Genomic DNA, 24,034 nt, shown 5'->3' on the forward strand with positions numbered 1-24,034 from the left:
CACCATCATCATCATCATCATCATCATCATCATCCCTCATCATTATCCCCCACCACCTCCATCATCACCACCACCATCATCATCATCATCATCATTATCATCATCATCATCATTATCCTCCATCGCCATTATCACCACCATCATAGTCTGTCATCATCCACGGCACCATTGAAGCTCACCTGCCAGCTCTATCCCCACCAGAGGAAGGAATGCCTGGAGTTTGTGGAGGACCAGTTTGACCACAGCGTACCGCATCAGGCACCAGCTGTAGGAGTTGTTGTCCGAGTGCTCGGTCTCTCCCGGCAGCGGAACGCCGGGCCGTTTTCGGCGGTAGGGACCGGTGTCATCGTAGTCGTCATCATGGTCCATGTAGTCCAGGTCCTCATCATCTGAGCTGTCGCTGGCACTGGAGTCATAGTCAATACCAGTCTGGTTGGGTGGGATGTAGGGCTGGCAATTATAGAGGGGAGACAGATAAACAATTAAGATAAAGCATATTTTCCCCTTTGCACTCTTTAATCCTGCGCATACCGTCAAGAGCATTAGGTCACAATGGATGCATCACATAAACCTTGACGTGTACAACGTACAACACTGACAGCAAAGGCTACAACATTAAAGGGATGGTATAGTTCTGACTGAGATGGAGATTCAGGTTTTAACTTTCTGTGAGACAATTAGAAACCACTTATAAGAAATATAAAAGAGCATACAATTTTGAGAGAAATTAAAAGTTTATTTGATGAAAATTGGTTTTGAAATGGCTGAGATATCCCTGAAACAAAGTCAAACAAAGTGATCCTAAAAAAGGGGGGGGGGACCCACCTTTTATTACGACAACTCTGTTCTTGGATATTTCAGCCTTTTCAAAACCGATTTTCATCAAATGAACTTTCAATATCTCTAACAATGATAAGCTTTTTAATATTTCATACAAGTGGTTTATAATTGTCTCGCAAAGAGTTAAAACCCAAATCCCCATCTCAATCAGAACTATTGTATACCATCCCTTTAACAGCTTCAAAATCAATGGAAAAGGGGTTTGTTGAACAGCATATAAACTTAGATTGCAGGCAATCAGTTCCTTTACCTTCACCAGGAAGTAATCTCTGATGCTGGTCTCTGGAGGAACAAAGACCTCCCGAAGCACCGGTTTGTCGTCGGGGGCTGCCGAGGAGTTGCGGCCCATCCTCGCCTTTCCCATCAGCCTCAGGGCTAGTCGGTCCCGCTGCTTGGCAAGCGCCTCGTCCCCACTGGATGAACTGTGTGAAGCTGTAGAGAGAGAGAGAGAGAGAGAGATAGAGAGGATATCATTTGCTTCATTTGTCTCAATTTCTCACAGAAATGTGTGACTAGTCAATAAGCATGCTGTGCTTTGTTTTGGTTTTTCATTTGTTTGCATTTATTTTGCTTCTCAAGTCATAACAAAATACAGTTGAATTACTGTATAGATTTAAACACAACATAACTAAATGACAAGGGAGCAAAACAAAAGCACAATCACATATAATACTACAGCATGATTACTACAAAAGATTTATGGTTGGATAAATCATAAAACTAAGGCCACACATTTGATTCTACAGGGAATTTTCTATTTATTTTCCATTTATTACCAGCAATTAAATATCCAACAAAAGAAAGACATCATGTTGAGCACAAAAGAAAGACATCATGTTGAGCACAATATCCCTCATCTGTATAAATACAAATTTTTATCAGAATGATCTCAAAGTTTGAATGTGTAGACTACTATTTTTCCATTCTATTTTTTTTTTTTTTTTTTTTTTGGGGGGGGGGGGTTCTAGTTTAGTGACAGCAAAATTATGCAAGATGTATTTTCTTGCTTACTTTCCTAAAATTTTACACAGCCAACAAGGAGAGTTGACATATATAATCAACATCTTTTTCTGGTCAATTTTTGTGGACTTATGAACAAGAAGACATCCATGATAGGGAAGCAGGACATGATAAAGGAAGCAGAACAGGATAAGATGGGTGGAAAGAAGTGAACTTACCTAGCAACTTGCTCTGGGCCACCACTTTCGCGCCACCCCCAAAGACAGAGGCCCAAGTCTTGACGTTGAGGTCGTGGCCAATGAGGCGGAAGAGTTCGTTGGCATTGTTATTGGCCAGGGCATGCAGCAGCAGGCTCATGTAGACGGCCAGGAGACCCTCGCAGAGCTGGATGTTTGGTATCGGGATGTCATCGTCCCTCTCGCTGGCAAGCAAAGCTTGGTATGTGGCCACACCTAGGAGTTTGGGAAAGATTTGGTCTCTGAAGATAAACTCCTCTACATCCAGCTGGAATGATGTCAGAGTTAACATTTTTCCAACAGTCTGTCCCCAGTTTCAAATCTACTCTTCCAAAACTATAAAAATGTTCACGTCCAAAATGAGTGCAGTTTACCCATGAAAATGCACATTTTGATTTTGTTCTGCAAACATCAAGTAAGTTAAATCTCAATGTGCAGGGGTCATGGGCTTGACTTAGTGGACAACATCCAAGTTCATAGATAGTATACTCCAACACATCAAGTGAAGTAAATCACTTAAGATACTACTAGAACGCAGTAAGGATTTTAATAAGTTGTTCCTTTTAAATGGTCTACAAAAAGCAGCAATAAATGGCAAACTCTGCAGCAATCTACAGCTTTCATCCATCCACCAATCACATTCAACTGAGATGGGCATGTGGGAGACAGTGCAGAAAAGAGTCAAGAATCACTGTCACTCACACCTAAGATCTCTCTCTCACATAATCCTTACCTGGCCATTTCCCAGGTGGAGATGTGATGCTGAGATTGTTCTGATCATGGCTGGGATGTCGGCTTCGCTTTCTGCCAGCGCTGACGAGCTGACCGACTCGGAACATCACATTGTTGCTTGCTCTTGGTGTATATGCATCCATACCTGACAAGTGAGACAAAATATGACACCAAAACTTCATGTAATCACTCTTCTTTCTTTCTCAACTCAATTCAAATATTCATGAATTGCTAACAAAAAACTGCCTTGCCAATAACAGTGGATAGACATACATCTAACACTCCTCCAAACTTGATTCAAATTTCACAGAGAACTAAAAAGTCCTTGCATGATGAATGTTCTCAAAAGTGTTGATGCATTATGGGCAAACACTATTTATCCAAAGTTTTGAGAAACAGCTTTTAAGTAGGTTTGGATTGTCTGAAAGATTTTAAGCTTTTGAGGAACATATTTCTGTCATTTTCCACATAACTCAAGGCCTTTCAAAGTTAGGCTTGTGTCAATTCTGTGCACAAGGAGGATATAAACAAGTCTGCATATTGATGTGCCATCGATATACATGTAGTATCACAATGACAGGTCTCTGTTTATTAGAAGTTCGTCCGAAATGTACCTAAACATTATTTTGAAAAGATGCTTTAAGAATATTGAGAGAACAGTATCATGTATGACTGAAAAAACTTCTCATGAAAAGTGCGTATATTTCAAACAGTATCAAAAAGAAAAGATAAAGTATTTAACTGATTTCTGAAGACTAACCTGTAATCTTTGCCTTCCCAATAGATGCACTGAAAGAATCACTATCACACAAGCTTTGGTAGACACAGGCCGAGAGCGCTGCGCTGAGAGCATGAACCACCGAGATGATTGGTGAGTGGTGGTTGGGTGAGGGCGGGGCACTGAAGTCCAGGATGGTGCGGAGGATGCTGTGTATATGCAGTCGCAGGTAGAGAATGGGGTCTGTCACCACTGTCTTGCAGTTAGCGATGCTGGCAGACATGAGTGGCAGGGTAGTGGGCAGCGGGAGGGGTGAGGAGAGCTGCTGGACGATGCGCTCCTGCTGCAGCTCTTGGACCAGGAGGACCAGCTCCATGGCAACGGATGCCAGCCCTCCTCCACTGGCTCCGTAGAGCATGGTGTAGCTTACCAGCGTGCGCAGAAGGTGGTGGTTGTCACGCAGCCAGCGTTTCCGCCGCACCGCTCTCTGACGCTTCTCCTCGAGGTCCAGCCGCTTTGCCTGGAGCTGCTCATACAGCGTGGACTGCCGTTCATCTCCATCCGCACCGTCCTGTTCATCAGCACCCTCGTCCTCGGCAATGCTCTTGATGGTGACTGGGCTTCCATAGTGGCAGAGCTGTCGCAGAGTTTCAACCTGTTGCTCTAGCCATATGTAGAGCTGGTATCGCAGCTGCCCGCCGTCGACCTCAAAGCCTGTGGCGAGAGTTCGCAGTTCTTCCATCATGATCTTCAGGCAGCAGATGAACTTTAACTGCTGTGCCATTATGTCAATGCTGTTATCCTCTTCTTCCTCTCCCACTGTGCTCTCCTGTTTGCTGCTGATGGTGCTGTCATCTGCTCCATTCACCAGTGTCTCGTCCGCAGGGTTAGCTGTACTCCCTTCCCCCTTTTCAGTTTTCTCCTCCTCCTCCTCCTCATCATCATCATCATTGTCATCACCCCAGTCAAGCTTCAATTCCTCCTCCTCAAACCTTCCAGTAAAAGAAGAACCCCAATCCATGTCCAGCCCAGAATCATTCTTGTGTCCATTTGTCATCTGGCTGACCGGAGCACCCCAATCCATGCCCATTCCACTGTCCTTGGAGGAAGAGTCTGTGTAGCTGGAACTCAAGAATCCTTCCTTGAAAGTTCCCGTGCTGATTACGCTACTACTTGGGGGGCTCTCTTCTGCTTTACTCTCGGCCAGCTTGTTCTCATCCACCTTTGGCTTAGTCCTGACTTTTGGGAGCTTTGACAACACATCAAGAGCAAGGAGGGGGCATCCCGCTGACAGATGGGTGTGAGCCGTGGTGAAGAAGAGTCTGCGCTCCTCAGGTGTGATCTCATCCTTGACTAATCTCTCGTCCTGACCCGCCATCTGACCAAACCCACCACCGCTAGCACCCGCTATCAGCAGCCCCATCCCCTGGCTCGCCTTATTGGCATCCGCAAGTTGCCGGCGCAAAAAGAGCGGATGCGTCCTCAGGTAGTTGTAGAAGTTGAAGACCTCTGGATTGGCCCGTTCCGATTTCGTCTCAATCTCTGAGGAACCCTCTGCCTTCTCTCCGTTGCTCAGGTTGCTCTTTGGATTGTTGCCCTCTTTGGCTGGAGACTGGAGTAGTGTTTTGAGTGCCGAGGGGTAGTCTCGCAGCATCCAGTGTGCGATGCTCCGCAGGAAGGGGTCAGGGTGTGGGTAGTTCCCTTCCATTGGGTTCCCTTTCTCATCTTGGGCAAGTATCTGCACAATATCAACAGAATCACCACAGCATATTTGCATCAGCATTCTCAAAATCTACCTCCACGACCAAAGAAGATTCTACTTGTCTAATGATAGTTGATAGCATTTTTTTTTTTTTTTTTTTTGCAGGCTTGGAGATGCATCCAGAAAAACCAAACATTAAAAGAAGGATATGCTGTCACATAGACGGGTCAGATTTCATGAGCCCTTACACGAGCAGTCCAAGTTCTCATACACAAATACCGCATGATAACATATTTTGAAAGGGAAGCTTGGTAACATTATTCTCAGAACACTTTAATGGCAGTCATATAAAATTCACTGTAATGAATAATCATTATCATGCATGACAATATGTTCAACATAGTTCACTGTACAGGGGGTAAACAATTTATAATTTCTACAATTTCTTGGATCAGTGTGGCAGCCACGCTGAACAGAGGTTTTACTTTCTCAATTTCTTTACTTGTAGTAACAGCAAACATTTGATCACCCATTGATGATTTAGATTTTAAATGAAATATGTCCAATCCGCATTAAGTTTGAGAAATCAATCTGACCTTTAACCCTAGAATGTCCTTCTGAGTTTGTGGCATCTCCTCATCTTCATAGAGTCTTGCCACCACCATTGCCAGCTGGATGTCTTTCAGGTTGTTGGTGCACACCTCTATGGCATCCTTCAGGGAGCCAGCGAGAAGGAAGAAGGCGGCGGCGTGCTCAAAGCGCTGCTTGCCAAGCAGCTGGAATGCATTCTTCAGCGCCGCCTTGCGCCAGCGGTCCGTGTTGAAGTCGTTGCGGAAAAAGTTTGTCATACGCTGATCCTGGATGGAACTGTGAAGTCAAGTCAGAGACACCGTAGAGATGAGAGCTTTTCAACCTTTTTTTAAAGTTTTGTACATGGAAAACAAATTATTCCAAATGCTTCCCAGAAGCTCCATCAGTAGGTACTGTAAAACTAGAAACATTCAATGCACGAAACTTTCTCAATTTGGAGCCGACTGCAATTTTTATGGCATGAAATTCTTGCCACTGGCATTCAATGCATTGTGCAGAAAAACTTTCACATGTGTTTTATTTTCATAAATCTTGGCTCCACACAAAATTCGCAAAAGTTTCATGAAAAGCAAAAATTTCTGGTTTTACAGTAGTCAACAGATGACAGCAATCAGTGAGTTTGTGCTTTAATCAGTGCAATATGCATATTTGGCCATTTAACTGCATTAATGTAATAGGAAGTTCCTGAAAGCACACACTAAAACTTCAAATAAATGAAAGTGGTGATGAAAACCTCTCCTTACCGGAACAACCCCCAGAGTACTGCCTTCTTCTTCATGGCTAGGTAGAAGAGAGAAGAATCCAGAGGATTCCTGTTGGCCTGAAACTGTGACTTTGCGACCTGCAAAGAGCAATAACAGACACAAAAACAAACAGGAAACCATTATCATTTGCACAAAATATCTTAAACAATTTCTTCTTCGCAGCAGAACAAGAAACTACAAATTTACCTTTAGTTTAACAGTTGGTTCGTGACATGCAAATTGTTAACTGCTTTTAACTGATACATGCATATATTTTGTCATTTCTTTGAGAAAGAATGGCATACACATTTATATGGTAAAGAGCTAACAACAAACTCACAAATTGAGATAATCAAATAGGACTACAAACAGCTTAAACCTTTCTGTGTCAGGGCCTTTGACACTGTGTAGAATGCTACGAGGGTTTCTGTGCCAGGCTGATCTCAAGGCACACAACGGGTTAATTGATCTTATTAGACACAGAACTCCTCAGAGCTTAACAAAACTACTTTCAGACTAACTGATAGGACATTACTATCCACAGCAGACACAAGATATATTGTCTGTCAATTGGTTTTAGGTATAGGGAAAGTTGAAGTTATTTTCAGTTCTGGATGCACTCAGGTGCCAAGTATACATGCTACTAGGAATATTGCCAAAAATGATTCATACTGATGTACAAGTATATGCATGACTGTACTATAATTGCACTACGAAGGACATTACTTCAACATGGTATTGAAGTCAGATACTATGAGTAGGAAAGAATGATTGTGCATGTTTTACTACCAATCATTTTATACAATTTCCTTTGAGGTATTACTTTCCAATCCACTAATTCCTTGGCATAAATAAATATATTGCTGTGCTTACCTTCTCTATGCACCTCTTAAGGGTGGTGTTGTTGCGGATCCACCATCCAACGCCCACTGACCGAAGCTCCGCCCAGGTGGGCGTGCCCTTCTGCATACCCGGTATGAGTGACAACAGCTCCTCCTCTGCCTCGGAGTGGAAGGCCCAGGCAAAGTGACAGGTGGCCAGTCCTTGGTGTTTCCATTGCACCTGTTTGCCAGAACCAGAACAGGACAAACAGAATGAAATCTACACAGAACTATGTTTCCATTGCACCTGTTTACCAATGACAGAAACAATAAAATCTACACAAACCTTTGTTTTCACTGCACCTGTTTACCCATGCCAGAAAAAGACAGAAACAAAATAAAAATTTACACATAACTATGTTTCCTGTGGACCTGTTTATCAATGTCAGAAAAAAAGACAGAAACAAAATAAAAATTTACACATAACTATGTTTCCAGTGCACCTGTTTATCAATGCAAGAAAAAAAGACAGAAACAAAATAAAAATCTACACAAAAGTATGTTTTCATTGCACCTGTTTACCAATGCCAGATAAAAGCCCCAGACACAACAAAATCTACACAAAACTATGTTTTTATTGCACCTGTTTACCAATGCCAGAAAAAAAGACAGAAAAAGACTGCAATCTACACAAAACTATGGGAATAGATTAATGAGCACTTGGTGTTGGCTATTAGACTTAGACTTGGCACAGCACTTTGTCAGAACCCAAGAGTAATGTTGTAAGAACCTACTTATGATCAGGATTTCTACACTTCTTATAATCATATCATCACTAGACATGTTTAGTAGAGTCATTTTGAAATATGCAAATTTTAGTCAAAGTGCAGTGACCTTTGGCCTCAAAGGGATTTTTATCCAAAATCCAATCAGCACATGTACACCTGATGCAACAAACCTGAGTCAAATTCATATACATTTCTTCTTTAACATAAACATTTCTTCTTTCATTTCTTCTTTAACTGGAATAAAGAGATGTTGTACATACGGGCAGACAACCTGAAAAATCATGACTCTGGTGCCGCACGATACGGAGGCACCAAAAGACATAGTTTGGAACACCAGGCATAGGAGATGGCTACTCTAGAACCAGATGCTACTGGATGTGCACAAACCTGTTGGTGGAGCGGAAGGGATTTGGTGAGGCAGACATGGAAGCGCATGGCAAGCAGAAATCGAAGACCGCACTCATCCAGCGTCTCTCCTGAAAAAAAAGGGGGAAAAATTGAGAAATGGCTGAAAGGATTGATTTCTCTTCCCACCAACATTTTCTCATCCACATTCATATCTCTTCCTCTCTCTTTCTTGCTCTCTTTTTATTTTTCTCTCTCACTAGCCGCAGTCACTTTACATGAAACAATAGTTTTAGTCTCTACACCACAAACTCTCTTTGAATAAAAAAATACAACCAAATGCACAACAGCATGCACAATGTGCATAGACAACATGAAATGGATCTAATCACGTGACAAGCTTCTCAAAGTTTCAGCCATGCATGGTCAAACTACACAAAACTATGCTTAGTTTTGTGAGAAGTGAAAAACTTCTGAAGTGCATGCAAGAAGTGTAATACATGGTCACATGTTTCTGATGGCTTGAAATCAGAGGAATGTCAGGAATTGTCAGAATATCAAGTGTTTTATCTTGCAAACAAGTAGTTTATGTTGAGGTCTAGATGTTGTAATGTGCTGCTATGGAGGACAAGAGTGGCGACTAACCTGCATGAGAGGAATCAGAGTTCCCAACATTGGCGTATCCTGCCCCTTCTCTGCCTATCACAGTGCCTGCTCACAAAAACAAACCAACACACAGAGAAAAAAAAAAATGTTTCACTATTACATTCATTCAAGTATTACCAAAGTAAATGGCAAAGACCACATTCTTTTACATTTCACATGATGGAATTCCACACAAAGTGGAGAAATTATAAGCCGTACTCTACTAACCAACTTGACCATCACAGTAAAATATAAATACAATGTATGTGTATATTACATCTTCTCCTTCCTCACTCTACACATGTGAAAGGTAACACTTGACAACTGCAAACACTACAGGCCATCCTAAGTGAAATCATCAAATTTTGAAATTGAAGCGCTAAATGTGAGTTTTGTTGACATTATTAGGGTACGATCACTGTATATGAGTTCTGTATTATAATCTGGGTTTATTCAAAATGTATCACTGATATTTCTTTCTTGTAGTTAAAATCTCCATTGATTTTCACTAGTATAAATTGCATACAAACAATGTGTGGTGTCAGAGAATGAAAAATAAGGTATGTTTTTTTCAACCATTGCTGCTGAAACTGGTAAGCAAGGTGGGATAGCTATGTTAACTGACCTGCACTGCCTCCACTGTGAGAGGTGATCTCTGTCTTGGTGGAGGCAATGGTGTCTGCCAGAGCTAGTAGGTGCATCTGGTCAAGAGAGGACAAGCCAGGAAGGTGCATGTGAGTCAGGTAGTTGGTCAGCAGCTGCGCCTGGCCAACGGTGAAGTAGGCAGGATCCTTCAACTTGCTGGAGACAGATGCGGCCCCATCCTGAGGCGACCTGAGTTCGCCGCTGGGTTCCAGTGACGAGGGGAAGCCATCGGCACTGGTCGAGAAGAGCTGCGAGTAGTCCTGTGTGTCCACCATCTCGAGCTCATCGGGAGGCCCCAGGATGCTCATTGTACGGCTGGCTCTGGTGACAGTGGGTGCAGTGGCAACGGTGACCGGTGTGTCAGCTGATGTCAGATGATAGAGGGGTAAGGGTGGAACTGAGACCAGTTCTATGTAGTCCAACTTTGGGCCATTGTCGTCCAAGACTGAGGGCTCCACTGGGCTGTGGGCGACAGAGAGCGTTTTGAGGCTGCGGCGAAACTGTTCTTCCTCGTCATCCACTATCTTGTCCCCCTGCTTGGACACTCCTGCTAGAAGAGACCTTTTCACTGCCTCCTCGCCAGCAATGCAGTTCACCAGATGAACTAGAATGGCCTTGACGCGTCGTATCTTGCCGCTGCTCATGAGGCCCATTAGCTGTTTGGGATGATATTGTGGAAGAACAGGGCAGGCAGAGTATGAGATCTCAAAGAGTCCAAAGTCCTGTGTGACATCATCTCTGTCATCCTCCTGCTCCTGGTTTGACGACATCATCCCGGACCCTCGGAGGAGCTCACTCATGTCATTGTAAGACTTTTCTCGATCAGTTCTTGACATTGGGACAGTCTGAAGGTTGACCGATAGACTTGAGCTGACACTCTTCTGAGAGACTACCGTCTCCGCTACGCTAGGGACAGGTCTCCTGTACTTGCGTCTCCGTGATCTCCAGTTTTCTTCTCTCCACTGGCAGTAAACCTGCATCTCATTCTGAAGTCCAATCACAAGGATTCCAGCCCTGACCCAGGACAACATCTTGGAATGGGGTGCTATGCCATCAACAGAGGTCAATCTGACAGTTCTGAGGGGCATCCACTTGGCACCTGTGGTTTCCCCAATGGTGGCACCCCTCTGCAGTCCCGTTGGAGGCATTATCCTGTCCTCTGGAATCCCATCTGAGCCAGCTTCAAAAAGTTCTGTTGAGACTGGGGCAAATACCACCACCTTTGATCCCATGCCGACTGTCAGGATGTGTGTCCCATCCTCTTTGGAGACCCATGAGAGTTGCACAGGGAGTGACCAGTCATCAGAGTGTGACTGCCTCCCTCTGTGGATGCTCCGCTTGCGTTGTGCCACTGCAGCCGGCAGGCTCTCTGGGGATGGGGGGCTTCCGCAGCTCGAGCTAGGGGAGCCAGAGATGTTGAGGAAGTCATTCACCTTTGAGCTGCGCTTCATTGTCTTATAACTGACAACATCTGACTCTAGGACCTCATCATCTCCTTGGTGCATCCATGCCTTGAGGTCAAGGACCCCAAGGTCAATCACCTCTTCAATCATCCACTCCAACCCACCTGTCGACTCGCATTCATAGATTCCTAGTTTGAGTGAGACCGGCTCCGGATCCAGCATACTCCTTGGAGCAGTCATTCTGTAGATGCATGCTATGCGCCCATTGTAGGCACAGCTGAGTGCAACAGGAAGTCCACCAACAGAGAGGGCACTGTCAGGTTCAGACTGGACCACAAGTTTCCACTCCTCCCACTTGTAGGAGGCCCGGGTGAAGCTATCCTGCTGGGACAGATCAATGTCATGATGCAGTTCTTCCTCCTCATTGAAACTGGCCTGAGAGCCATCCCGTGGCGACATGTTACACATCCAAAAGCGCAGCTTGCCATCAGAGCACGCCGTCGTGAACAAGTACGGGGCCACACACGCTGGGTAGATGCTGGACGAGCTGAGGTGTCCGGCTGCTGGTGTGGCACTGATCACCTCCACTCCGGACGGAAGGGTCAGCTTCTGGCTGCAAACCTTGTGCGAGAATGTCTTGATCTTGCTGGACACCCTCTCTGTGTTCTTCTTAGAGTCATACTGTGCTGATGCGCTTCCCTCTGACAGGTTACTGGAAGAATCGTCAGGAATATCGTCTTCCAAGTCCGACTCCTCATCAGAGACGAGGCCATCACATTGAACTGAAATGAAAAAAATGTAAACAGTTGGAGAACTCATCTGGTGTCTTCCGTGATATGCATACAAGCTGTATGAGGTGCAACAGCAAAGTGACTTGTGGAGTACATTATGTAGACATATAAACAAAGAAGGCATTACAGTTTGAATCATGAGTTTCTGCAGTACACACAAACTTCCATCTAGGATGCAACAGAATTTTCATGAGGTATTACAAACTAAGTTTAACTTGATTTCTGTCAAATTTTGATGTAAGCATACAGTATACTGTAAAGCAAGATATTTTCATGGACTGAAATTTTGGTGAATTGGAGTATATGGCCTTTTTCACAGCATGAAATTTTCACAAATTGCCACTGGCATTCAATGAATATAGTGCATGTAGACAAGAAATTTAGCGTGCATTTTGATCTTGTGAATCTTGACTCTTGCGAAATTCACAAAATCTAAATGCAAGCAAACATGTCTGGTTTTACAATAACCACATAGCCCATCTATATACATCTGTGATACAAACTGGTTCTTCCAGTGTGAAACAAAATTGCATTCAAAGAGAGATTGCAGATAGTGATCAAGTATAATAATAATATAAAAGATCGAAACAGAAAAATGGAGACAAACATTTTTCTGTCTGTCATTCCATTGAGAAAAAACCACAGAGTAGACCGGCCATTATGAATAGGACACATTTGAAAGGATGAAACTTCTGGCCAAAACTTACCACTGCCCCCTTTGGACAGCTCCCTCTCGAGGCGGATGTACCACATGTGCACCACAGACTCCCCGCCGGACTTGCGTTCGACCACGACGAGGAAGAAGCGCTCTTCGAAGAGATTGGTGTGGAGAGGAGATGAGCTGTTGCTGCCCATCCTATGGCTGGATCTGGAATGCTTGACCTTACCGTCCGGTCCGGAGATAAACTGCTGCTGGTATACGTGCATCAGCTGAACATTTTTCCAGTTCTGAAAGAGAGAGTAAAAACAAAAAATATTTATCAATTCTTGGTTGTCAAGTTTACATCCACTTTCATTGAAACTGATTTGCAACATACACATTCCGCTCTTATCTTTGTTAAAGTGCTATCTCTGACTGCTCAACTATATCTTTCAGTTAAACAAATGTTTCTGCTTGTATGCACAATGACGAAAACAAGAGCAATAGGTACTGCTTACCAAATACGCCACATATTTCACAGGGTGTTTATTCTCATGAATTTTGCGAGCCAGGTGCCATTTGAAAATATAAGAAGATGCAAAAATATAAATTCTGATCCCGATATGAAGTACATGAACAAGGTATGTTCATGTACTGCTGTACTCCATGATTGCAAATTCAACATCTCACAAAATTGTCAAAAAGTCTAAATTCACTAAAAATTAGACATACTTAATATATGACATATAGAGCATTGCTTTTGATGTGGACTTTAAGCCTTCCATGACAGTATGTTGCTGTTGTTGTTTTTGTTCTTGTTCTTGTTGTTGTTGTTGGTGGTGGTGGTGAGTTCTCTTTAGTGCAAGCAATTATTCATTACCTGTTTGGCATTGGTCAGTGGATCTAATTCAATCACGCATCCAGGTCGAGAAGTGGACTGGAGGCTGATGACCTGAGGTGACCTCTGACCTTTTGCCTCTTCTTCTCCGTTGGCATTCTGCAGGAGGAATGCCGTGACTGGCGAGCTACTGCTCAAGTAACCCTGAAACCACAAAAAGAAATGGTGATATGGCATTCATAGCTGTACTGGAGGATGGGATAAATGTATTCGCACGTAACAAATGTGGTGCCAATTAAGCATTGGCCTTTGCTCTACGTGCACAAATCATGACGCTTCTGCTGACACTAAAGGTGAGTACTGCACATTAAAAAGCTCACTCCTGGTTACCTGCTACATTGTACCTATATTAACGTGAGACTTGTATTGACACCATTAATGACCTCTGAATTACTCAAGGGAATTTACCTTGGCTACTTTCTGATTAGTGAAAAATGCAGCTGCGATTCAAAATCTTATAATATATAATGCTGACTACTTGCTTATGATAACACTTCATTTTCTGTATGACAGAAGTCCAAAACTCTCAAACTGGCAAATACGCATTCACAAACACTTTACATTGAAATCATGCATTGAACAAGAATTCATATTCTGACTGGTACCCAGCGTATCATTCACACTTCACTCAACTGGATATATTCATTACACCCTTTACAATTTTCACTGGTTTAATCAGTAATGTAGCCATCATAAGCAGCAGAAGAAATTATATCCATCTAGACCAACCTCCAGCTGGTTGCTGCTGGGCGTGATCTCATTGAGGAGAGACCTTGCATCGATGACAGCCTGGAAGACTCTCAGGCTGTAGCCATCTGAGGCAATGAAGCATGCACTGGGTGAGTTGGAGATGGGGCCCAGGCATGAGCTCGGAAGCAGACTTGGCATCCAGGCGATGTGGGAGAAGGCGGAGACAAACGGTGAGTTGATGCGCGCCAGCTCCATGACTCCGCCCCCTTTGCCGAGGGGGCCTACATTGAAGACCCTCCACAGGATGAGCTCACTGCAGAGGCCCGTTGGGGCGCTCATGTCTGGCCAGTTCAGCTCGGCATTCACCTGCTCCATGAGCTCATCTGGTAGGATGATTTCATCCTTCTCATTGAAGTCCTGAGTCGAGCCCTCGACGGTTGAGTTGTACAGTGTCATCAGCCTGCTGTGCTCACTCTCTGACAGCACATTCTTGCCGAAGAGGTTGATTGCACCGGGTCCCTGTGGCAGTGACGAGGTTCCTGCCTCCATGGCCATGCTGGCACGCTTCACAATGGAGGCGCGCCGCGATATCATGGAAGTCCTTCTGCTGCGGCTTGTCGCCACATCAAAGTCCACCTCCACCTTGGGGATGTTGTGGTGTGAGGTTGTGAGGAGGAGGGGCAAGATTGGATGGCAGGCCAGGTGATTCAGGCTGAAGCGATGGCCGCATGCACGTCCCATGTGATTCACATTGAGCACAGTCTGGAACTTGGATCCCTCCTGGAAGCTGATCTCCCATTGGTTCAAGGATCCATTGGTGTGCTTGGACAGCATGGACACCTTTGGGGTGAAGGCAAAGATGTCCACACCCGACGGCACCTGGCTCAGATATTTGGCAAAGCTGTAGCTGGGGGTCATCCCTGGTGCCTCTACCGGTGACATGGGATCCAGCAGGCGGCGACTTGCCCTGGGATCCATGGTGAGATTGCTACGGTACAGGACAAGGTTGTTGCACAGGGTGGTTGCATCAAACGTTGGGAAGGCATGGGGGATGCGGCAAGAGAAGCTGACCTGAGGTTGCCGGTGGACACCAGGGATGTGTTCATCCATCCAGTCCACCAACCACAGCAGGAAGGAACCGTCGATGGGGTGGATGCTGTAAAGCATGTCGGCACTGCAGTGCCATTCTTTGATCAGTTCCTGGAACTTTTTCTCCACAGTCCTCTGGGCCTGCACCCCGCCCCTTGTCAGTGTGGGAACCGGGCTGCTGTTTGGTGAAAAGGGACTGGTGTTCAGGTTGTCAGGACGGGATGGTGTCTGGATGCTTGGGCTTTCAATGTTGCCATCTTTGGTGAAGTCTGAGGAAAGAAATGAAAGCCTAAGCTTAGATATTTTACATACAACATCTACATATATTCAACTTTGGAAGCACTCTTCTCTCTCTACTTGCAATAAAACTGTAATTTTTTAAAAGATTGTGATCCTGATGGTAGTTTGTTACAAAAAAAGCAAAGAAGTAATAATGATTGTCAGATAATTTGATCTTCATATTAAGAACAGAAATCAACCTGAGCATAGGTCAAGGAAAATATGCAATATCTGTGGCGTTTGAACATAAGAGGACCTACTCCTGTATAGATCCTTGAGATAGACTCATGGAGGCAAGAGACAAATAAGAATGACAATGATGTTAAACGATATTTTTCACACATTGTACAGTCAACATGTGAAACCTCCCTACATAAAAAAAAACCCATTGTTTCAGGAACTGTTGTCTTCCAAAGTTGTTTAAACATATCCCTTGAGACATTGTAATTGGCTGAAAGTTAGGATAGCATATATCAGATTGCCTTCTACTTGCTTTGACTTTCGATAGCATCTTCTGTTTCCACTCTAATCAAGAGGTTTGCTTGATTATGTGACTGTATTTCACAGTCCTTCACAGATTAATCACTATCATGTCTACTTGAAGGGTTGCCATCTAACGCAGCAATCAACCCCTCTCCATCTCCTTACTGTTTGTTGTTTTTTCTTTTTAGTGAAAACTATCTCATTAAAGTCATAAAAAATAACCTGATATGTAACTCCATGAATAAGATTCCAGAGCTGTTTTAATTGAATTTAACAAAAATGCCTGATGCAGATGAAATGAATATGTATTGGATACAACTGGTAAGGTGACAATACCTTGATTTGATGAGTCTGCATTGATCTTCACGGTTGGAATGTCATCTGCAAAAAAGGCAATACATGAGGTGGTTTTAAGGTAATGCACACATGTCCAAATTTTGAGCATGTAATAATGTGAGCATGCTTATCATTATGCTACGTATACGCTAACCATTAATTGGTTAGATGTTACATATGCCTTGCAATTCATTACTATAAAGCTACTTATACGATATGTGACCCTGCACCTCAAAACAAACAAAAAGTCGCCAGACATGAATTTTTAGTTAAGACCATATTCTGAAAGAGCAGACTTTAAGCTTTAAAATAATGTATAACTCAAATCAAATGAACTCTCCTAACCTATCTAAATATTGGAAAGAAAGCACAAACTCAGGAAAAGTGTGAACTGAGAAAAGAGGCTCTGAAGTACAGTGTCTATTCAAGCTCTTAATCTTTACCAAACCGTGCTGACTGTGCGATGAATGGGACAAAAAACAGGAAGTAAACCACCAGAGTAACAACAATGAAGGGATTATCAGATTAAACTGAAATTAAGCATGCCTCATTAACACATTCTGTCCACAATTAATGCCAACTCTCAAAGCAGTAGCACTATCCTTTCAAAAGTTATTAGAGTTGAAAGTGAAGAGTGTGGACAAGGTTTTTCAGAAATGAAAGAGATTCTAAAGAAACACCTAATCACACTATTCTACCAAAAATGTTCAATATAAACTGCTAAAAAAACACACTTTCCTGCCCGTTTTATGATATCAAATTTTTTGCATAATGTGAAAGAAGACCCGCTCTTTCAGAAAATATTAAAAAGTCTAGTTCGGCTAGGTTGACCCATTTCACATATTTTCAGTCCTCACGCAAAATCAGTGTGTGCGACTTTATGTTCGTTTTGAGGTGCACGGTCACATATGCACTCATTCATGTATGTTGGGCATTCCCATTCTTTGTTAAAAGAAGCAGATTTTGGCTGGAAATTTGCAAGAATTTGAGTGTATCTGGACTTCATAAAACTTGACGAAAGAGATCTGTGTGCTAGGCATAAGTTTGCTTTGTGCACTGCAATATAATAGGGTCTTTTCTCTGAAACCCCTATACCGCTACAAAAGATTGATTCATTCCCGATGTGTGACATTCTGCCATCTGGATCTATCAAGCGGCTGTTCGATGCTGTACCTTCATCTGACTGGGCCTCCTGGTCAGATGTGCGGCTGTCCTCTGCGGTCACTCCCTGCTCTTCGTCCGGCGGGCCACCCACGGTGAAATCATGCGGCCTGGTCTCTTTCCCCGTCTGCAGGAGTGTCTCGGCCGCCAGCGTGAATTGGAGCTCCTTGTTGTTTAGCCAGTTGACCACAAAGTTTGGTGCGTTGCCCTTGGTCATGGTGCCAATGGCAGGGAGAAGTGGAATGTCTGGGTAGACAGGTCAAATGTCAAAATGGGAAAGGTCATATATTTGCCACAGTGTTTATCCTATGCTATTTTTAGCATCATTATTCACTTTTCAGTTGGCACATCTGAGCCCCATTTCATAAAAAAGTTGATATGATAGCAACTCTTGCTGGAAATGGCAATCGTCATGATGGTAATGACAATAATCCAGCTTCCTGGTTGACTGTTGCTGTGGGAAGCTAGGCTATTCCAGCAAGAGTTGCTATCTTAAACATCTTTTATGAAATAGGGTTCTAGACTATTAATAGCTGCAGGAAATAATTGCAACAGCATATTTGAGCCCATGATAAGTGTTGAAACCAAATATGTTTGAGTACATAGTACTTGAAACTACTTGCTAGATGTTTTTGCAATGGTGCAAATATACCATAATATCCCTTTGACAGTGCAACTTTGAATTTACTAGCACTTACTCATTATTTAGGCTCTAGTTTTGTCTATCATATCAATCAGGGTAAACATTTGGCTATCTGCAAAGCTGGTTTCAGAAACTTGAAATCAACTTTCACACAGATTGTCGCAACAAGCCATATTCTAAGTATCAAGTAACCCATGTGCAGGCCAATGTTAATGTCTCCATATATAATTGGAACACATGATGCAGTCAGGACAGCTTATGTACACAGGAAAGCCAACACTTGAGGGCAGCAGACATCTTTTACCATAGCAACAGAGAGCAATTGAAGGATCAGAAGAAGAAAGGGATGGTTAGAATTATGACAGTGTTTCACTGTAACAATTTCCTTATAGAGCATTATTTAACACACACAAACAAGTGAAAATTCCTCAACAACATATCTTGTTTATCTGGTTTCCTGCAAGGACACATAGTGCTCATCAATGACTGCAGGAAATGTGGGAACAACATGCTAGGCAAGTCCATAGAACACCACCTCCCCCCCCCCCCCATATCATTATCTCTTCTCACTTACAATCATGCACCAACTCTCAAGCAGAGTACGACGTTCATAGCTTGCACATCAAAACATGTTTACTTTACGAGCAGAACTGACATTGAATGAGATCAGAAGAAGTCAATGTTAGAAAATTTGCAATGCAATAGTACAATCAAAAGATGCACAGTGTATCGCCGAAGTTTGCATGCTACTCTGTGTGGCATTAAGGAGCTACCTATTGCTATACAACTTCAAAAGTACTCTCTCACACAAACATACACAAAGAACAGTAGGCATACTGTACACTGTACACTGCTTAATACTGCTTCGGCAAATGTATTTTTAGGTTATATTCCTTCCTTTTATGAGGTTCAATGTACTTGCATTGATATTATTAACTAAACTTTACACAACGCTGAATATTCGAAGATGTCATTGTCTAAATCATATTCACTCTCCATATTTTATCTACGAGGGTACATTGTTTTGATATCTGTACATATGTGTGTCCTATCAGTCACAATATCTTCATATACACAATAAAAGTAGAGACTTATTTACAAATCAAGTGTATATTAAAGCAATAAGCTAAAAATATAACGATATCACTTTACGTAAATGCTATTATTTTTTTTTTCTTACAGTTCTAAACCAAACATTAGTTCCTTTTTTTCCTGATCACTTACTAGAATGCTCCTGTACTTAGCCAGAAGAAATCATGTCCAAAGGAACTACCAATAATTTCTCAGTCAGACTGAAATATAGACTAGCCTTCTCCACATCAGGTTGTTTATTACTGGGATACATTATATCGCAACATTAAAATGATCTCAATGTTTGACCTTTGAATTCACACAGCAGTGAAAAAGTGTGATGTCATAAATCTGTGATGTGATTTCACAGCACTTCTGTATTTCTGCTACCGCAATGCACACACGGGTGCAACTGGCTCATTAATTTTCATGATGTGATTTTAGCTGCTGTCTCCTTAAGTGACTGCCCCATGTGACTGCCCCTATTTGAGCCCATATTCCATCACAACTGTAAATCTCTCCCTTTAACTCATTCTTTCAGTCAACTTTTGACAGGGGCACTCCCAAAGCTACTCATCCGTATCATTTACCAATCAGGTCACGAGAGAACGTACCTCACATAGCTCGGCACAGATTACGAATCTAAGCCTTATTAAGTCACATGCCACATAACCCCCCCCCCCCCCTTCTCTTTCTCATTGCCAACACTATCTTCTTGCAGGAAAGACGTGAAAAGTGTCAGGTGACTGCCTCCTTAGTCCACTGTAATTCCCGCTGGATCGTTTTCCCTTCTTTCATTGCAAAGAGGGATTATCTCATATTGATGTGCGTTGTCATTTGGTCATGTGACACGTATCACTAACCACTCTCAGGCTTTGTCATACATTGTTATGTAATAGCATGGACAGTGTCTGTCAGTCAGTCTGTCTATCACATACAGATATATGTCTACTGTCACAAACTAGAGGCTGCAGTGAAGCCTTAATCATACAGCTCAATAAAAATCAACGATAGAGTAACTTGACTATAACGATGGATGGGGATTATCCATGAGCTTTTTCACATTCTCATACAATTAAATTCTCATAAAATTAAACAAAGACTTCAAATGGACCAAAGCGCAAAGATGCTACGATGATAATATACTCTTCCTCCCTAAGTATGTTCATCAATATAAATCTCATCTCTGTTTACATAAATAAAACTTAAATTTCATGATGAAGGTATAGTTGCAGATCTTATCTTTGTGCCCATAAACAGAATTTTATCTTCATGAGGACAGCATATCCCTGTAGTCGCTTTTCACACACACAGCAGCCCTGCTGTGTGATTCATAATCCAGTACTGGGGAAGACGTTTCCTTACATTAAAATACGATTTGTGTCTTCATGCTAGAGTCAATGGGGTTATTAAAGTTAGTACACAATTCTATACATGAACATGCCAGAAAAGAAAGTGTATGGGCATACACTGTTAAGAATCAATTTTACCTTTTCCCAAAACTGTGCTTCCTGTAGGAATGACAACAGTCAAAAGAGTGACTACATGACAACAAAATTACAACCACTCGGAAGCAATGTTTCCCTTCAGGCTTTAGGTAATAGTCATTAGCACACAGGAGCTGCAAAAAGCTGTATACAGATTATTAAACAACATTTATTTTTCCTTTTCATTAATGCAGTTTACAAAGGCAAGAGGTAAATTCGTTATTATACAACAGAACAGTTTAAACACTTTCATTTTCACTTGTGTAAACATTTTTTTCACAAGGATGATTGCATGCGGCAAAGTCATTAACTTAACATTTTGCTCATTCATGGCCTAGTAGCTGCCCATAAGGATTTAAGATTTTTTTTTCATGGTTAGTGGGAATTGCTTCTACCTGTATTGCTATGGTATACAAAGGCAAGAGAGACAGTATATTTCCAACACCTGCAGTATTCCTGAAGAACAAATCACTATTAACATTAATATTCAAATTATGCATTGTTAGACCGCATTTCATGACAATAATTGTTAATTCAGTATAAAACTCTGATCTGAAAACTTAATCTGATGTGCTTCATGCTTGCAAGTCATCATTTTTGTCTTATCTAATCCCCCTTTTCTCTTTCTTACAAACAAGGGCATTAAGTTTGCCGCTATGCCAGTAATGATGCACATCAGCTGACTTCACTGTGAATGTGACAAGAGATGATACAGGGTATCAATTAGCATAGATTTAGACCCATTTCCTAAATGGGAAAGCACACAATTAAGCTCCAGTACAACCTGTAATACAAGCTTAGTCTTGACTTTTTAACCTCACTTTCAATAAATATAATGATTACGCTCTCTGGGTTTATTTCTAGCAGTGCTGTACAGCACATACGAAAGGAATAATTCTTTCTTTAGAGTAGGGTTACAGCTACTGATCCATAGGCCTAGTGAGATTCTTCAGATTTCAAATGATACCATAGAATCTGAATTAGAAGGATATTGATACAATGCCAAAAAACGAGTAAAGCTTGGGGATAGAGTTCACACATTTCATTTGACAAGTAAGCATTAATACATTTCTTTTGGTAGGGCCACTGAATACTATGTATCATGAGTATAAAAACAACAAAAGGCAAAACTACAGAGGAATAACATCATTCCTGCTAACCCCTATCACGTTTCTCACCAGGTGTGCCTTTGTGATTTTTATACAACAACCGTAAGCTTTTAAAAGAAAATGGCTTTATTTCAACCTTTTTTCAAGATCTATTTATCATACTAAGAAGCAATTTCCCTTATTGAAGACTTGAAAGCATGGGGATTGGGTGGCCTGATTAATTCACTACCCACTGGGGTACAATAGCAAATACATGCATTAAAGCATGCGCTTATTGGTAACGGACACCTCCAGCTGAGATCCTTCTGCTGTGTGTGTACTTACATAGAGGTCAGTGATGTACAGTGCATATAAAAAACTAGAAATGTCGCTACGGCGACTGGTGTATGCCTCCGCCATAATGCATGGTTCTCCTAATAGGTCTATAGTACAATGTCTTGACAATGTGTGATGAAAGTTTCACACAATTGGCAAAATATTAAAATGATAGGTTTGCCACAAATGTGCTGAATGTTCACTTTCCTAGAACTAGGTATAATTGGATGAATGATTAAAACGTCAGAGTGCAGGTATTTGGGGGATCTGATGATTTTTACTTGACTTTTGACCCTTTTACAAGTTTATGCATTGAGTAATTTTCAAGATATTGGGAAAAAGTATAATTTCAGTATCAAATGGTAAAATAGTATTATCTAAACCTGGCCTTTGACCTTTGACCTCACAGTTCCAAAGAGAATCACTGTTAGGTAGAACATGCATAAATATGTAAGTTTCATGATAATACCATGAGTTACTTTTGAGATATGGAGGAAGAAGTGCAATTTAGCACTTTCACTTGACATTTGACCTTTTGGCAAGAAACTTCCCACAGAATATATATTGGGTTATACATGCATACATCAAGTTAAAAAAAAAAATCCTTCAGGCACTGCATAAATATAAAGAAAGCAGTGATATTTTGAGGAGTTGACTTTGACCTTTGACCCATGACCCCCAACTTCCCTAGATAATCACTGCCCATCGGTACATGCATATATACTAAGTTCCATGAAGATACCTTGAACCATTTGCGAGATATGGAGAAAAACATGAAATTTCAACCTTTTTTTCACAAAATAACCTGTGACCTTTGACCTTTGACCCCGTGACCCTAAAATCCAAACAAAGTATTATCCCCCCAGGATATACCCTCATACCAAGTTTGATGCAAAACCACCTCACGGTTCTTGAGATATCGACAAAAACAAAACAGGATGGACGTACGGACGGACGGACGGACGGACGAACCGAAAACATAATGTCTCCGGCCACTTCGTTGGTGGAGGCGTAAAAAAAAGGTAATCCAACTTTGGAGGGCTACTATTTCATAATTGTCAGCTATGGAGAGCGCAATGTTGGTTGTGAGGAAAGAGGAACTCTTGCTCTTTCCATTGGTACCTAATTATGTTGACAAATATCATGCATGACTGAGCACATGACCTTTTAAGACAACAATGACAAATTGCCCTTTTTCAAAGTTTGAGTGTCACCTTACACACAACTCGTCACAAAAACAAAAGAATCAAAATAATTCATGGAGTTATTCGGTTTGTAAACTGCACATAAAAGATACAGGAAAAATCAAGTAAAGTTTGTTATTTTGGAGGTTTCTTAATCTGAAAATGAAATACTGTTTGTTAATCCAAAAATGAAAAGAAGATACGTACCAACTGTACCTTTGTAACTATGAACTTATTTCATTTTTGAATGAACGAACCTTTGGAATACCAAACTTCATACCATTTTTGGATGAACGAACCTTTGGGAAAGCAAACCTGATTTCATTTTCACATTAAAACCTTTCTGAATAATGAATGTTCGGAATAACAAACTTTCAGAATACGGAACCTTTGGAATAAATATTTGTAGGCACTGGCTTAACAACAGATCTGGGCATTGGGACCTGTGTTCTCATAAAAAACCCGGCCCAGTCACATAGCACTTTACGGCTTAATCATGGCCAAAACCCGTCAAAAAGTGGTCTCCCGTAAAGCAGACGATGTTGTTGGCGTTGATGTTGAATTTAAGACGAGCTACAGTCAATTTATAGACGTAGCAGGACGCCGGGAAAAATCGGAACGGCGTCTAACGCGCCAACAAGTTTTGAACTGCTCAAAATTTTAGCCCACGGACAACCACAGGCGGCACA

General features: G+C 42.0%; 1 protein-coding gene across 1 annotated transcript in view; it reads right to left on the reverse strand.

The window, feature by feature from the left end:
• The window catches only part of LOC140230956 (dmX-like protein 2), a 123,386-nt gene that overhangs the window by 16,344 nt on the left and 83,008 nt on the right, over window positions 1-24,034 (reverse strand). The window contains exons 10-25 of the mRNA XM_072311097.1: window positions 17,549-17,782; window positions 16,376-16,420; window positions 14,228-15,546; window positions 13,481-13,642; window positions 12,668-12,908; window positions 9,747-11,951; window positions 9,122-9,187; window positions 8,519-8,607; window positions 7,396-7,584; window positions 6,523-6,620; window positions 5,785-6,055; window positions 3,529-5,224; window positions 2,770-2,913; window positions 2,019-2,252; window positions 1,091-1,272; window positions 180-450 (exon numbers count right to left, since the gene is read on the reverse strand). Of these exons, the coding sequence (XP_072167198.1) occupies window positions 180-450; window positions 1,091-1,272; window positions 2,019-2,252; window positions 2,770-2,913; window positions 3,529-5,224; window positions 5,785-6,055; window positions 6,523-6,620; window positions 7,396-7,584; window positions 8,519-8,607; window positions 9,122-9,187; window positions 9,747-11,951; window positions 12,668-12,908; window positions 13,481-13,642; window positions 14,228-15,546; window positions 16,376-16,420; window positions 17,549-17,782 (7,446 nt within the window). The remainder of the gene's footprint in view (window positions 1-179; window positions 451-1,090; window positions 1,273-2,018; window positions 2,253-2,769; window positions 2,914-3,528; window positions 5,225-5,784; window positions 6,056-6,522; window positions 6,621-7,395; window positions 7,585-8,518; window positions 8,608-9,121; window positions 9,188-9,746; window positions 11,952-12,667; window positions 12,909-13,480; window positions 13,643-14,227; window positions 15,547-16,375; window positions 16,421-17,548; window positions 17,783-24,034) is intronic.

Source organism: Diadema setosum, chromosome 7 (genome assembly GCF_964275005.1).
Source record: "Diadema setosum chromosome 7, eeDiaSeto1, whole genome shotgun sequence".
Taxonomy (NCBI): domain Eukaryota; kingdom Metazoa; phylum Echinodermata; class Echinoidea; order Diadematoida; family Diadematidae; genus Diadema; species Diadema setosum.